The sequence below is a fragment of the Centropristis striata genome, chromosome 13 (assembly GCF_030273125.1).
Source record: "Centropristis striata isolate RG_2023a ecotype Rhode Island chromosome 13, C.striata_1.0, whole genome shotgun sequence".
In the NCBI taxonomy this organism is placed as follows: Eukaryota; Metazoa; Chordata; class Actinopteri; order Perciformes; family Serranidae; genus Centropristis; species Centropristis striata.
In genome coordinates, this window is record NC_081529.1 from 7,353,498 (window position 1) to 7,367,621 (window position 14,124).

General features: G+C 40.0%; 1 protein-coding gene across 1 annotated transcript; it reads right to left on the bottom strand.

The window, feature by feature from the left end:
* Positions 1-524: 524 nt before the first annotated feature.
* LOC131982585 (phosphomannomutase 1) lies at positions 525-11,480 on the bottom strand. Its single transcript, XM_059347086.1, has 8 exons — positions 11,070-11,480; positions 10,077-10,194; positions 7,874-7,950; positions 7,432-7,523; positions 7,041-7,140; positions 6,258-6,333; positions 2,100-2,215; positions 525-748 (listed from the first exon to the last, which is right to left on the bottom strand). Exons 1-8 carry the CDS (start codon positions 11,151-11,153, stop codon positions 626-628), a joined length of 786 nt encoding a protein of 261 aa, XP_059203069.1. The 5' UTR covers positions 11,154-11,480; the 3' UTR covers positions 525-625.
* Between the last annotated feature and the right edge of the window lie 2,644 nt (positions 11,481-14,124).

Consider the following 14,124-nt stretch of genomic DNA (forward strand, 5'->3'; position numbering starts at 1 on the left):
ATATATCCTCAAATACAGAGGAAGAAACACCCACATCTCCTCAAAATGGACTCATGAAACGACAAGTAAAAAGTTTCCTCACTGATTTTAAAAATCGTTTTCTCTCCCTTGTACCATCTCCTTCAGCAGTGTTCAACACGACTATACCAACGATTGGTATGAAATTATGCCAACATTAGTGCAAAACATCATTCTTTACTCTAATAATGTGGAGTAATAACTTTCAACACTGCAGAATATTTTAGAATCTCTCTAATATGCTTTTTGGTTAATTTTATGTTCAATGCTACAAATCGCAGTGCTGCCGCAGCGCCGGCACAGTACTTAAAATGTTCACATACTTCAACATGTAACACTTCTTCAGTTTGTCCCTTTAAAAAAAAAAAGCAGCAGGATATATTGTACAAATGTAGTCGAGTCTTCCCGCTGCTGTTTTTTTGTATTTAGAGTAATCATATTGATAATGTAGAGGAAATCAGTAGTGGTACCTTTCAACACTTAATAAATAGCAGCTGAAACCTGGTTCCAGCTGCTTGTTGTCGTACCAGCGGACACCCACAGGCGGGAATTCAGAGGGGTTTGTGGGTAAAGTGATCGGGGGCAGGTGTAGGGGCATCCGAGGACATCAGGGCTCGTGTGGCGGAGCATCAAAAAAAATCTCCCGGCAGAACCTGGCCGTGTCCTCCGGAGAGTAGACTGTGAAACCGATGGTCCGTGGGTCGTTGAAGATTTCATAGTCGTTTCCTCCCTAAAAAGAGAATCATCAAATATTAGAAATATGGATCAACATTTCTTTTAGCTGATGCTTTTATAATCAACAATCCTGACATTTGAACTTTGATCTCTATCTGGGGATAGTGCACCCCAAAATAAAAAATACATATTTTTTCTTTTACTTGTGGTGCCATTTATCATTGTTGAAATATCAGCAGGAGAGATGACTGTCTATTCTCTCATATAAGGAACTAATAACAATGTAGGAACAATTTTCTTTCTCCTATAGTTCCCAAATGAAACGTTTCAAGGTCTATGGATTGTCTAGAGAGATCGAGTCATTCTTTCTGGAAAGAGAATGATGATGATGATGTTGAGTTTTCAAATGTATTTTTTGGCACTTTGAGCACCACAAGTCAAGTTAATTGTGGTTTCATTTTCACTGTGATATGTTTTGAAGAGATGGATTAATAAAGGTATAGAATATATACACTTTATGTGTCTAGAGTAAATCACGTTGTCACAATAATTTCATGGAAAGAGGTAAAAAATATTTTATTACAACTTTATGGGCAACCTTGTATTAGAATGACATTTCTATGGCTGATATCTCCAACACACAATCTAAATTGTTAAATAGCACACCGATACGAGGAAAAAAATGTATTTTTTTGGTTTTGGGGCAAACTGTCCCTTTAATGCTGCTGATATTGTAGACAGCAGGATGCTTCTAACAGGGTGGTGACAGTTTGGAGAAGGATTTTTCCTATGCCAACATGTTGATAAACCTGTCTTCTGAGTTCAGTGTGGAAAAGCTTTACTGTCTAGCACAGAGGACTGACTTCGGCTCCATCTAAAACCGTGAGGACCCTAGTTCCCAAACTGGGGCATGTGCACCTCTAGGAGTACAGGAATTGTTAAACTGTCACATAACATCTTCAAACTGACCTGTAAGCAGACATGCAATGTTAAATAGTCTGAATAGCCCAGTTATATTGCACTTATGTATACACTAGTGTTCAGCCAAATAATTACGCCGCTAAAAATGGCGACATGTAGGTTAATCAAAACATATGTTTTGACTAACCTACTAACTGTTAGCAGCTGGAGGTTTAGTGTCTGCAGAGGTAGAGGGCTCTAACATCCAGCTTTAGGATGAACTGAACCCCCAACAGGAGAAGCTGAGCTCACTTATGCCCTTGTTAATAATGCAAATCTCTGCAGCCAGATTCTTAAATCTTCGTGGAAAGTATTCCCAGAAGAGTGGAGGCTGTTATAGCAGCAGATGAGTGCACATGGTTTTGTTAAGAGACAGTCAACAGTCACATCTGTATCCTCTTCAGTGCATCCAGCTGTTATGTAAACATTTCCCAAGATGAACTTACATCTGAGGTCTCGTTGCCAAAGAAGTAGATGGCGTCCAGGCCTTCACTCTCCAGCAGCTCTAAACACAGTCTCTTGTCCCAGCCTTCCGGGAAAATGTCAAAGCTGATGAGGCCACCTAAAATTAGATGACAAAAGGAATCTGTAATCATTATCATAATATGATACTATACACTATGTATTCTTTAAATGAATACCTTTAATAATATCATGCATTTTAAAGAGGGGGATGAAACATTTGGATATTAGTTGACAATTCTTTCTGGAAAAAGCAGATAAAGCAGTTCATGTCACGTTTACAACACAATTTATATTAACAAGCACCCTCATTATGTTGGCGAATACTTTCTAGAGCCTGATCGATATATGTTGGCGTATATGTTGTCTATATATGCATTGATATGAAAACCGTTTTTACAGAACATATATTGCAGACAACAGTGGGGTCATTTAGAAATGGTGTCATATATATAACTTTATTCTTTATTTAAATGGTCATCAATTGACTGTCCTGAACAAACAGAACAATTAATTTTATTTTTATTTATTTAAATAGCAATTAAATTATACCGTACTATTAAGCTATTAACCATACTATTTTCATTTTTGTTCTTATTTGTATTTATTTAAATGGTCATCAATTGACTGAACATATAGTAATGATGTTTATTTAGCCATTTAATTTATTTTTTTCAAGTTTTATTTAAAGAATAAGTTGTCAGTATAATACCCTGCATTAGTAATGTATCATTTATAATAATTTTAAATATTCTGAAAGAGAAGTAGCCCTCTGAGTCTCTTGGCAGAATCATATGGGTTCATAATTAGTGCACAGTCCACATGGACGAGTCTATTATCATTCCAGCTTAAAAACTCAATATATAGGCCATCATATGGCTGAATGGTGAATTTTTACCCTCAAAAATCTTCATTGCATCCGACTCCAAAAGCCCCTATTGGGCGGGCTCTAACACTTTCCCCTTATTTACACTCAACACCTTGTTTATGCTCAAAGCCGAGGCTGTGCCTGATGGAGGCTCTTTATCCAGCAGGAACGGACCGGTTTGTTTCACAATTCAGAGATCTTGTTGGCAGAGACAAACTGGGTGTGTGCTTATTGGTGAAACATCCTATATATAGAGCAGTGTGTTCTACTTTTTTACCAAACAATGCCAAGCATTTTCTGTATTCAAGAGAGACACCAGTAACTTTTGATTATAGCCTAGAGGAAAGATTATGATTGCAATGTGTGTTTTCCAAAATGTTTTTGACACAGTCCCGATCTGGTTCTCATTACAGCTCATGTTGACTAGTTTAATTTGAACAGTCACAGAAAAAGCTCTATTCTTGCTCAGCTGTGAGTCAAATAACTGTAGCGACCTTTGACCTGTGAAATGAAGCAGTAAAGTCTCCTTCAGAGTTTCCTGCAGCACATCACTTTCAGTCACCCTTCCCCCTTTTGTTCTTTTCTGTCTCAGCTAAAGAGTTTCAAGAGGAGTCAACAAAGACAGCAGCTGAGGAGCGTCCAGCCAATCAGAGGGCTGTTTCACTGACACACCCTCCACATGCCCCCATCCAGAACACCTTCAACCCCACAGGATAGCCACCTCAGAGCTTTAATGACATCTGTAACAACCCCCCCCCACCCGTGTGTTTTTTTCACTCCTGACTCAGCAAAGACAAGTAGGACTGCTAAGTTGTTGACAGTGCAAAAATGTGGATATAATCATTTCCAACTCTTATGCGAAACCTGGAATTCTATAAATAAATCCAAAACAATAACACAAGCTGTCTTAATAAATACAATCTACTAAGCATGTTGGTAATCTGGACAAAAATGCACAAAAGTTTTGAGACTATAAATAGAGAAGAATCTAACAAAACCACTATGTGGAAATAAGCAATTAAAGAACTTAATGTTTAACATTCCTGACAAAGATAAAGGGCAGAACAAGTCTCTAAGGGCCTGCTCCTCTTTAAATACATCTCCTCTGTGATTGTTAACATTTAATAAGGAAAAATCAATACAGGATAATAGCTTTCACCTCACATCAACACTTTGCTCTTTGCACTGAGAGTACAGAACGCAAGGGACACTTTTCAGGACAGATTGGATACATTGTCAGGTTTATATAACACCTATTGCAGAGATCATTGGTATCAGCTAACAAGGGTGACTGTGCAGAAGCAGATAAACACTGAGGAAGGCAAACAAATTCATCTTAAACACTGCACATCCTCCGGAGCTGTCATCCTGTTTCCTCACTGTCAGAGTCAACAGAGTGAACAGTAAAACATTGGCAAATGGCACTGATGTCTCCTGATGTCCACCTCTGCAAACCTGAGTGTGTGTACGACATGTTCCATCTAGGAAAGGTCGAACCTACTTTGAGAAAATGATCAGGTGCTGAAAATATATTTGGTGGTTGACAGAATGGCAATTAAAATCCTGTGCTTCAACTAATGATAATAATCAGACAATCAGATGTAATCAAATGAAACTGTACATATAGAACTATATATAACCCCACTGAGAGTCGGGTTCTCAAAGCCGACTATTTATTTATTATAGTATGTGGAAGTGAGCCTCATATCCACTTTAGATTACTTTTTTAATAATGATTTTCTATTTGCTCCTAAGTCCGTCTTTCACTCTTTGGGCATTAAGAATAAGGATAAAAGCAACACATTAATTTAATGGAATACACATATCTAGGCTAATTAGCCTGAGCTTGGACTCCTCTGGGGTTTTATTAAAAGATTGAAAAAGTAGAGTCTATGCAGTAGAAAATGCTCCCATGAACATGCAATTTATCACAACTTTGTCTGGATGTGCATGCCTTTGTTAACTTGTTTCTATATTTATGCATTCATACAGTCTGCAAAGTCTGCAGCTGTCCTTCCTGCATTAAACTTGGTTTAAGTGTTTGATTTTAAACCTTTTTTTACTCTAGAATTAGAATTAAAACTATAGAGTTTTCTCTTCATTTGTGAAAGATAGAAAGTAGACTTGTTTGTGCTTGTGATTGATCATGTGCTGCAAAAACAGTCCTGACACTATCTATTGTATGTATTTGGGATTTTGTACCTTATTGTTATCTTAGACTTTTACATTTGCAGTATTTCCACTTGAACTCTATAAACTCAGACATAGACATGGCTTCATATTTCTCTTCAGTGCTACGTGACACGGATCACGCAAAGGAAGAGTAAAAGAAAAAAAGAAAAAAAACCAAGCCTGTATGTCTCTTTTGTCTGAACTGTGAACAGCTTTCAGGCGTCATCAGAGGAAGCTCACACCTCGTACAGCACGTAAGCAAACATTAATTACCCAGTTCAGCTAACTGCTGCTGGGTTGCCACACAGACAGAAGTAACAGTGTGTATTTAATAGTTAACTGAGGGCTCCAACGTCCAGCACAAGGTGCTTCATACATCAGAGACATGAGGGTTGTTTTTTCAAAAAGGGAGAATATTCAGACAGATATGTTGTAAAACTGGATTTCATCAAACACCACTCAAATGTTTGAATGACTTACAAAGAAGCCATAAACATAAACTGGAGCTATGTCAGCGGGGAACCTCTCCTGGCACCTTTTTTTTTTTCAGATTTGACCAACAAGCCATAAATTGAGTATCTCTGTTCAACTGTATTATCCTGCAGATTAGGACTCATAAGACTCATTTGTTTGAGTCTTACAATTACATTTCCTGAATGTTATTTACACCTTGAGACCAGTCAGATTTAATGCCAGTGGGTAAATTATTACAAAATTAATGTTTGTTGTGAGTGCACATGCTTGAACTAGTTATTCAAGAGCAGGATTTTCAGTTTGAGAGCAGGATTACTTGATTTTACGTTCAGATTGTTTGACTGCTCTCTCTCAAACTTCTTCTCTTGCCCTCAAAATATCACACTCGGAGTTTCTCTCCTTGAGCTCAAACTTGTGTGTTTGCACTCCAAACTTGCTGCTTACACACATCTTCGCTCTCACTTGAACTCTTCTACTTGGATTCAAACTCTTTGTGTGAGCTCTCAAAATTTGTGCTCTAAGACCTCATACCAAGCACCCTATTGGCTGTGAATTGTGCCAGCGCAAATAAAGAGAGCAAATAAACTCCATAGTTTTTCTGCAAGTAGGCTTTCAGTGACTCTCTCACCTTTAGTGAACCGTAGTCCCTTTCCAGCAAACTCTTCCTTCAGGGCAGCAACAAATTTCTCCCTGATCTTCTCTCTCTGTGGAGAAAGTGACAAAGCAGTCAGACTTCATCAAACACGTTACTGCACACAAGACGTGTATATTAATTTAACACTAACCAACCTCAGTCATCGTAGCTATTATTTGCCATGCACAAATCATGTTAGTTCATATGTGAGTATACATTATTCCATGTATGATCGTAGCAGAGGATTCAGCTGCAGAAATGTAAGCAGGTAGCTGAAGGGTTAAACCCATCCTCCTCTGCGGTTATCTGCTTCCTCCATATCGCCGGGCTCTGTGAACCATCAATGGACAGCCTGTTAAGCTGTTCTGAAAGCTCAACATTGTTTGACCTCTGTCTGCTTAATTGAGCACATTTCATGAAACAGAGAGAGGCGGTCTGTGACTCTCAGTGCCTGTTGTGCATTGTGTTGAATTAAGCAGCTATATTTGTGCTACTGTGGATTTTAATAGGGTTTTAGTGGGTTTCTCCTTTACAACAGCAGAATAAGCTGTTGCTATATTTTACCTGTACACATGATTTGATGTTATCGCCCTGTTCCATAAACTAAGCCCATCATTCACATGCAAGGGCAGTGCAGATAGCAAGAGAAAGATGTAATAACACAAACAGTGACCACAGATGACATCAAACAATGGATTGCATCATTCTCCAGCCGCCTGACCACTGAGGTTGAATGTTTAACTGTTAATGCAGTTAATGTTAACTGAAGCATTTTACCTTGTCGATCTCAGAGAATTCAATTCGCTCCTCCAGCGTGCAGCTCCGACCGATGGGGGAAATGTTGAGCATTCCATTCCTGAACTCAATGAAAGTTCCCCTGCAGGCAGAAAAGGTTAAAGGACTAAAGACAAAACTGAGGTTTAAAATTGAATTGGATTTGACATAATAGCAAGTCTACAAAGAGAGCTTTGCCTACAATATGAAGAAGAGGACATGTTGACTATTGTGTTTTAGCTTTATTCCTATAGAGATCAAAATGGGGCCAGGGTTTTCCTGCTTCAACTGGCCAGAGCTGATGGATAAAGAGATACCAGGATTACCAGAAATGCAGGCCAATGGTACGTGTGTCCACACGCAGGCCTGATTGTCAGGTTTGTCAAATTCTCACCTCTTCTTTGGCAGCTTAATGAGCCCCATGTAGCTGAGGCAGAAGTTGATCAGGTCCTGCAGCAGCTCCTCCCCGATCTGGTTCTGAATGGCCTAAGAGAATGAATGTCCACTTTAGTCAGAAACACATGACAGACTGGGCTCTGTATCATCATTGTGACACGTGATTGACACAGATTAAATGATTCAAAAGGACTTCAAATGCTACCCTACTTTAAATAATGCAGTAAATGTACAACCCTGGGTCTAAACATAACCAGTTCTTGGCTAATGAATTCCTCATGCGTAGTATTTCTTTGTACGTAAACATACTTGTAATCACATCAAATGTGACAGTGTCAAGCATGTTTATACTACAATCATGGAGTCATTTGCATTTTCCTAAAACAGATAATGTGCAGCATACCAGCTGACAGGGTGGCATAACATGAGCGTTCACTTACATGCTTTGAGAGGAATTTCCCATCTTTGTATTGCACTGTCCCGTTCTCAGCGAACACATAGTCAAACTTGTGTACCACTGCAAGAGAAGAGGCAGGAGAAATGTGGCTCATCTGGTTCTTAAAAACCTACACACTCAAACTAAATCAAGAGTCGCTAAGTGGAAGACACTTTGGTCTGAATACGTAGTAATGCTATATATACTTGGTAGCAGATTACAGTGTATGTAACACTGCCTGGACAAGGCGAGTTTAATCTGTTTGACCTTCCCACTCACTTTGGCCTGTGGGTGCACTGTGAACACCACTCTGAAGGAAGAGTTTGTAACTTTACCTGATTGAAAAGCTGCTTTGATCACTGTATCATTTATAACACAGCAGTCGCTTGCAAAAACAGTATAATGCTGCAAACTAAGGCCATGCAGAGGCTGATAATATAACTGCTGCACTGTGTTTTACAACTAACAATAAAATGTTCCTCCTGTATGTGGGTTAAAAATGTTATAAACACGTTATTGGAGTTAACTGTTAAGTGATTATGTAGTTCATACAGGGTGTAAAACACGTCATAATATAGTCCATTTAAATAACTTTTTCCCCATCAATAAAAGAAACACCATAAATATATAATGTTTAAACAACATGAACAGCTTTTTATTAAATTGCTACCCATTTGGAGCGTCATTTTATATCACAGACAGTCACATAATCCAGCAGCTTCAACAACATCCTGTGTGCATCATGACGTGTGAAAAGATTCACCTTTAGCACACTTGGCAAGGTTATAAAACCACATGGCTCTCTCTTGGCACAGTACATCTGCATTCCAGTTGTCGCCTAATATTTACAGATCGACAAGTTTTCATCCTGTCCAAGCAGACGTGTGTTAACTGGCACTGCATTGTGAAGGTCAGTGTGCCAGTATGTTTTGGCAGCAGGTTTTGGACTGACAGATAAATTAAGCAAACTAATCTGAACCGCTGGAGTTGCACTTGAGTTCAGACGTCAGTGATAGTGCTGGCGAGTACACTTAGTCAAGCCTGGAAATACCTGCAGACAGATTTTCTGCCAGGTAAGTTGATCCCAATCAGAGCATTTAAAAATGTACCTTAGGGCATGGAGGTTAATTCACTTGGAACTTATAACTGCTTTTCTAACTAGATCTGTTTCCTCCAGTCTGTGTTGTTAGGCATTCTGTTTACTGAGTTGATACTATGTGCTTTGTTTAATTTATCTTAATGTTTGCATGTCACCTACAGGCCTGAAAGGTGAAGCCAGTGCATAAGTGCCATTTACCTGCATTCTTTCTAATGGCCTGCAATGGGTGACTCCACTGGTTGCAAAAAGAAGTTTGTATAGAAGCCTATGAGAAAATGACCCTATGTCTTGCTTGATTATTACCCAAATAAACATTTTCCTAATGAGTTTATAATCTCAATCACTAGTTTTAAGTCTTGTCAAAAACACCATGATGTTCATTTTATATATTATGTTCCCATTTAGAGTACAATAGACAACAAATCAGGGTTTATATTTGGGAGGGCATTTGCCTTAGAAGTTTGACCCTTTCGCAACAGTTTTTAGATCATGTTAATTAACATTTTGTCACATTAAAATGTCTTGTTCAGTGTTTGGTAATAGTAAAGGACACTCTAAAGAGAGGCTGTTTTTGCACTTTGACACCAGGCTAGATAGCGAGGCCTAGAAACAACATCATGGCTTAGCTACACTGTCTCATCCATGGTCACTGGCTAATGGCTAAAAGTTGAAGTCATGGTCACTTCTTTTATACCGTCAATGTATGAAACACTGCACTGTAAGTTGATACTGCATGTTTTCGTGTTTCAATGTTGTGTGTCAATGCAAGTATGTACTGCTGCCATCTTGGCCAGGGAGTTAAAATACTACAGTTAGTCATCATGAGATAATTGTTAGCCCAGCCTTTTGGATTGCAACACAGATAAAGGAAGAGAAAGGTGATCAGGTTTACTTTCTATTAAGGTGCAAGTCTAACTCATGGCCTACATCCCAAATTATTTAGGACCTTCCTCTCTGCTCAGCTCTCTGTGGACTGGTGTCCAATTAAGCCTGGGCATTTAAGTTACAAAAAAAAGTGTCAGGCCATGCATCGTGATCCAGCTGAGTAAATGGTGCAGCATGCAGTGTATAAACCGCCTGTGGTTAAGACAGGAAGAGGACTGCTCACCATCATCCCCCTCCCCGAGCTGCTCAGCTATCTTGGAGTAGTCCGACCCTCCCACAATGCCGATCTTCACTTTCCTCCGCAGAGTCTGGAAGAACTCATCCAACTGTGGGTCTATTTTCTGCAGAACACAGGGAAAATGCACTTGCATGTTATTGCTTTGTGTTAACTGGAAGAGCTAAATACCATTATTAAAAAGGAAAATCTGTATAGTGCACTGTGTTATTGAAGCATAATTACAAAGAAAGAACAATGGGCAAAGCTGCAAAATTTGTATTTGTGGTATTAGAATTTGGAACAGATTTCCAATTATTGCAGCATATGGAAGAAAAGCTCAGAACTGCACTCAAGGGAGGCGACATTATGTAATATCAAGGCGCACACACAGACACACACACACACACACACACACACACACACATTACCTGAGATGAACCCAAGCATCCAAACCCAATGCCAAATAGAAAGAAAGAAGAAAAAAACATAAATCATTGAAAATATCTTGCTCTTATTAATAAAAGATATAATTCCTCAACTTAATTTTAGGTAAATGTATACTTGTCTGGGTCAGTTTTCCTACAGAAAACGTGCAGTAAAATAATTAAAAACACTTATTAAAATCAGGACAGTTTCCATTTGAATTTAGGCAGAACTTAAATAGGTCAACCGACATCAACAGACCTATACATTACCAGACTACATACCGCTCAGCAGCACTGTGTGAGGTAAACAGTGTAATGATATAACACTGGTAACTGATAACACTTCGGCAGGGGGGAAAGGAAAGTGATTTAAATATGAAAACAGTGTATGAGGGAGATTGTGATGTGAGGACACAGCGTGCTCTCACACATACTGTCTCCCACCCTGAAAATAATTTAGAGGCAAAATCTGAAGGAAGAGGAGCGAGAAGAGCAGGAGCTGCAGAGAAGCAGGGGCTGTTATGAAAGCGTGTAATAAGCAATAATATGGAGATTTGGATGGATGTGAGCTTACCTCTCTGGGGGGTGTCAAAGTGCCATCCACATCAAACAGGCAGAGGATGTTTCGTTCTTGTGAGAAGCCGTTTGGTTTCTCCATGTCTTCTTCTCGTTCAGTTTTTCTGCTTCACGAATTGCACTTTGTGTTCAAGTGTCAAAGGTCCACGCTCGTGCAAGCAAACACGTACAAAATACACATTCACGTGAGGGGCAAATGTGTCAGTGATCCGCAGTCGGTTGAAATATGTAATAAATAAATAAACAGACTTCGAGGTTTTGAATTAAATCTTCTCACATGTGCTGACAGCCGCTTCTTCTTCGAGTCTACAGCCCTGCTGTCCCGGCTCGGCTCGGCTCGGCTCGGTTCAGTTCAGTTCAGTGAAGCCGTTCAGCAGCTCATAGCACAACACACACATACACGGCGTGCTGAACGTGTCTAGTGTCTTTTGCAACACTGTAACTCACCCAGCAGCCAATCACAGCCAGGCTGGCGTCACGGTGGGGCGGGGCGCTTCAATTCACATGCCAGTCAAGAGTCGGCTGACCTTTCACCTACAAGGGAAGGCGTGGAGGGATGGATGCAGTACACAAACAAGGAAGCAACAGAGGTATAAAGTGTTTTTAATAGTTGAGAATTCCTTATTTATCATGAGGAGAAACCAGGGGGACTAAATACTAATGAATGGAAACCATGCATAGGAGTGAGGACAGTAGGGTTGGAACACTTTTCCAGTGGAGTGGTGTGACTTTTCCACTAGGTGGGGCTGTTATATACAGTCTATGGCTATTATATATGGCCTTATTGGTTTCTGCAGGTATTTTGACTGTTTTTGTACTTTCAAAAACTAGTACATTGGATATGGAAGAGGATTGGGGCCAGGCCAGGTAGGAGAAAAAAATAATGAGAGGAGGAATTCTATTTTTCATTATGCAGTTCGAGAAAAAGTCGAAATTACATCTATCGAAACAGTTAGTTAGACTGCAAGCTACAACCTGTTTTCATCATAAAATGAGCAAAAAACATAATATTTAAGGGTGTAGTAGTATTAAAATCCCCCTACACATAAATGAGCAATTATTGGTAGTACACTGCCAACTATTGTTTTGGGAAAAAAATGCTTTAATGTAATTTATGTGCATTTTTTTAGACATATATTAAACATATTGAGAAAAAACTGGTTTTTGCTTGCAGTCTACTTTTCCGAACTCAAAAAGTTGACCTGGCTGGGGAATCACCATGGAATCTATTTCATTTTTTAAATATACAAGTAATTGCAATTTGATCATGCCAAAAGTCATCTCAGAGAGAGGCTCACACCCTCCTCTCCTCTCCTCTCCCCTCCTCTCCTCTCCTCTCCTCTCCTCTCCTCTCCTCTCCTCTCCTCTCCTCTCCTCTCCTCTCCTCTTCAAATTCAGACAACAGGAAATAACTGTTAGAATCTTGAGAGAATAAAGGTAAATAAATGAAGTAAGCATCTGCAGCATTCTACTAACATTAAGGAAATTAATATTTACTTTTAGCATGAGAGGGATCAAGCTTTTGCCCTCCCACCTCCTCTCCTCTCCTCCCCTCGCCCCGTCTCTCATCCTGTCATTTGTCTTCGCCTCTGGCCTGTTCTGGTCTCCTAGACTTTCGTATTTCGTCTTGTCTCTGTTAAAAGCAAATGGCATCCAAAACAGAAAATAAGAGAAAAATCACATACATTGATTATTACTTTTTTGAAGCTTAGTTTTGCCCTCCCACCTTTTGAAGCCCTCCCACCTCCTCTCTTCTCCTCTGTTCTCTTTCTTCTCATCTTGTCTCCTCGTCTCTCGTCTTTTGTCTCTTGTCTTGTCTCTGTACGAAGCAAATGGCGGACAAAACAGAAAATTTGTGAAAATCTTCAAAAAACAGATGAAGTGAATTTCATGAACTCTGATAATGACATCACATAAAGAGATTAGAATTACCTTTTTGAAAGATAGTTCAAACTTCATATTGCCCTCCCACCTCATTTCCTTTCCTTTCCTTTCCTTTCCTCTCCTCTTGTCTCATCTCCTTTCTTCTTTACTCATCTCCTTTTCTCTTGACTCGTCTCATTTCCTTTTCCTTTTCCTTTTCCTTTCCTTTCCTCTCATCTCATCTCATCTCCTCTCTTCTAAGACTAAGGAAATTATTATAGATTTCCACTGGTCCCTAAACACAGACGCTCTCTACAAAAAGGGGCAGAGCCGCCTCTTTTTCTTAAGGAAGCTGAGATCTCTGGACATCTGTAGTAAGATGCTGCAGATGTTTTATCAGTCTGTGGTGGTAGTGTGTTGTTTTATGCTGCAGTCTGCTGGGGAGGCAGCATCACACACAGAGATGAAGGCGGTTGGACAGACTGGTCTAAAGAGCTGGTTCTGTGGTTGGAGCCAGGTTGGACACACTGGAGGAGGTGGTGGAGAGATGACCTGTCAACATGTTCCAGGCCATCCTGAAATACCCAGATCATCTGCTACACAAAACCTTTATGGACCAAAAAAACAGCAGTGGACGGCTCCTCTCTCTCTGTTGCAGGACAGAGAGATACAAAAGATCCTTCTCTCCTACAGCCATCAGGCTGTCTCATTCTAACAGAGATTCTACCAGACTAACTGAATTTACCCTTGGAGATAAAAAAAAAGTCATTTTGATTTGATTTGATTTGATTTGATTTTGATTTCTCCTCTTTCTTCATTTCCTCTCCCATTTCCTCTTTCATTTCATTTCCTTTCCTTTTCCTCTCCTCTCCTCTCCTCTCCTCTCCTCTCCTCTCCTCTCCTCTCCTCTCCTCTCCTCTCCTCTCCTCTCCTTTCTCTCTCCTCTCCTCTGCTCTGCTCCTCATTTCCTCTCTCCCCTCCTCTAAGTGGAAGGGCTGGTCTGAGTGGGTAAAAAGCTGGAGGGGTGTCTACGGCGGGTCCTAGAGACAAAGCCAGGTCCAGCTGGGGGGTCACCGTGGGAACCAGGGTCAGACTTACCTGCAGGTTCCCCATCTCTTTGCCTCTGTGCCACATGTGTTCAAAGCACTGATTTCTCCACTCCATCCAGAGATTCATGTTCCTCCCCCACT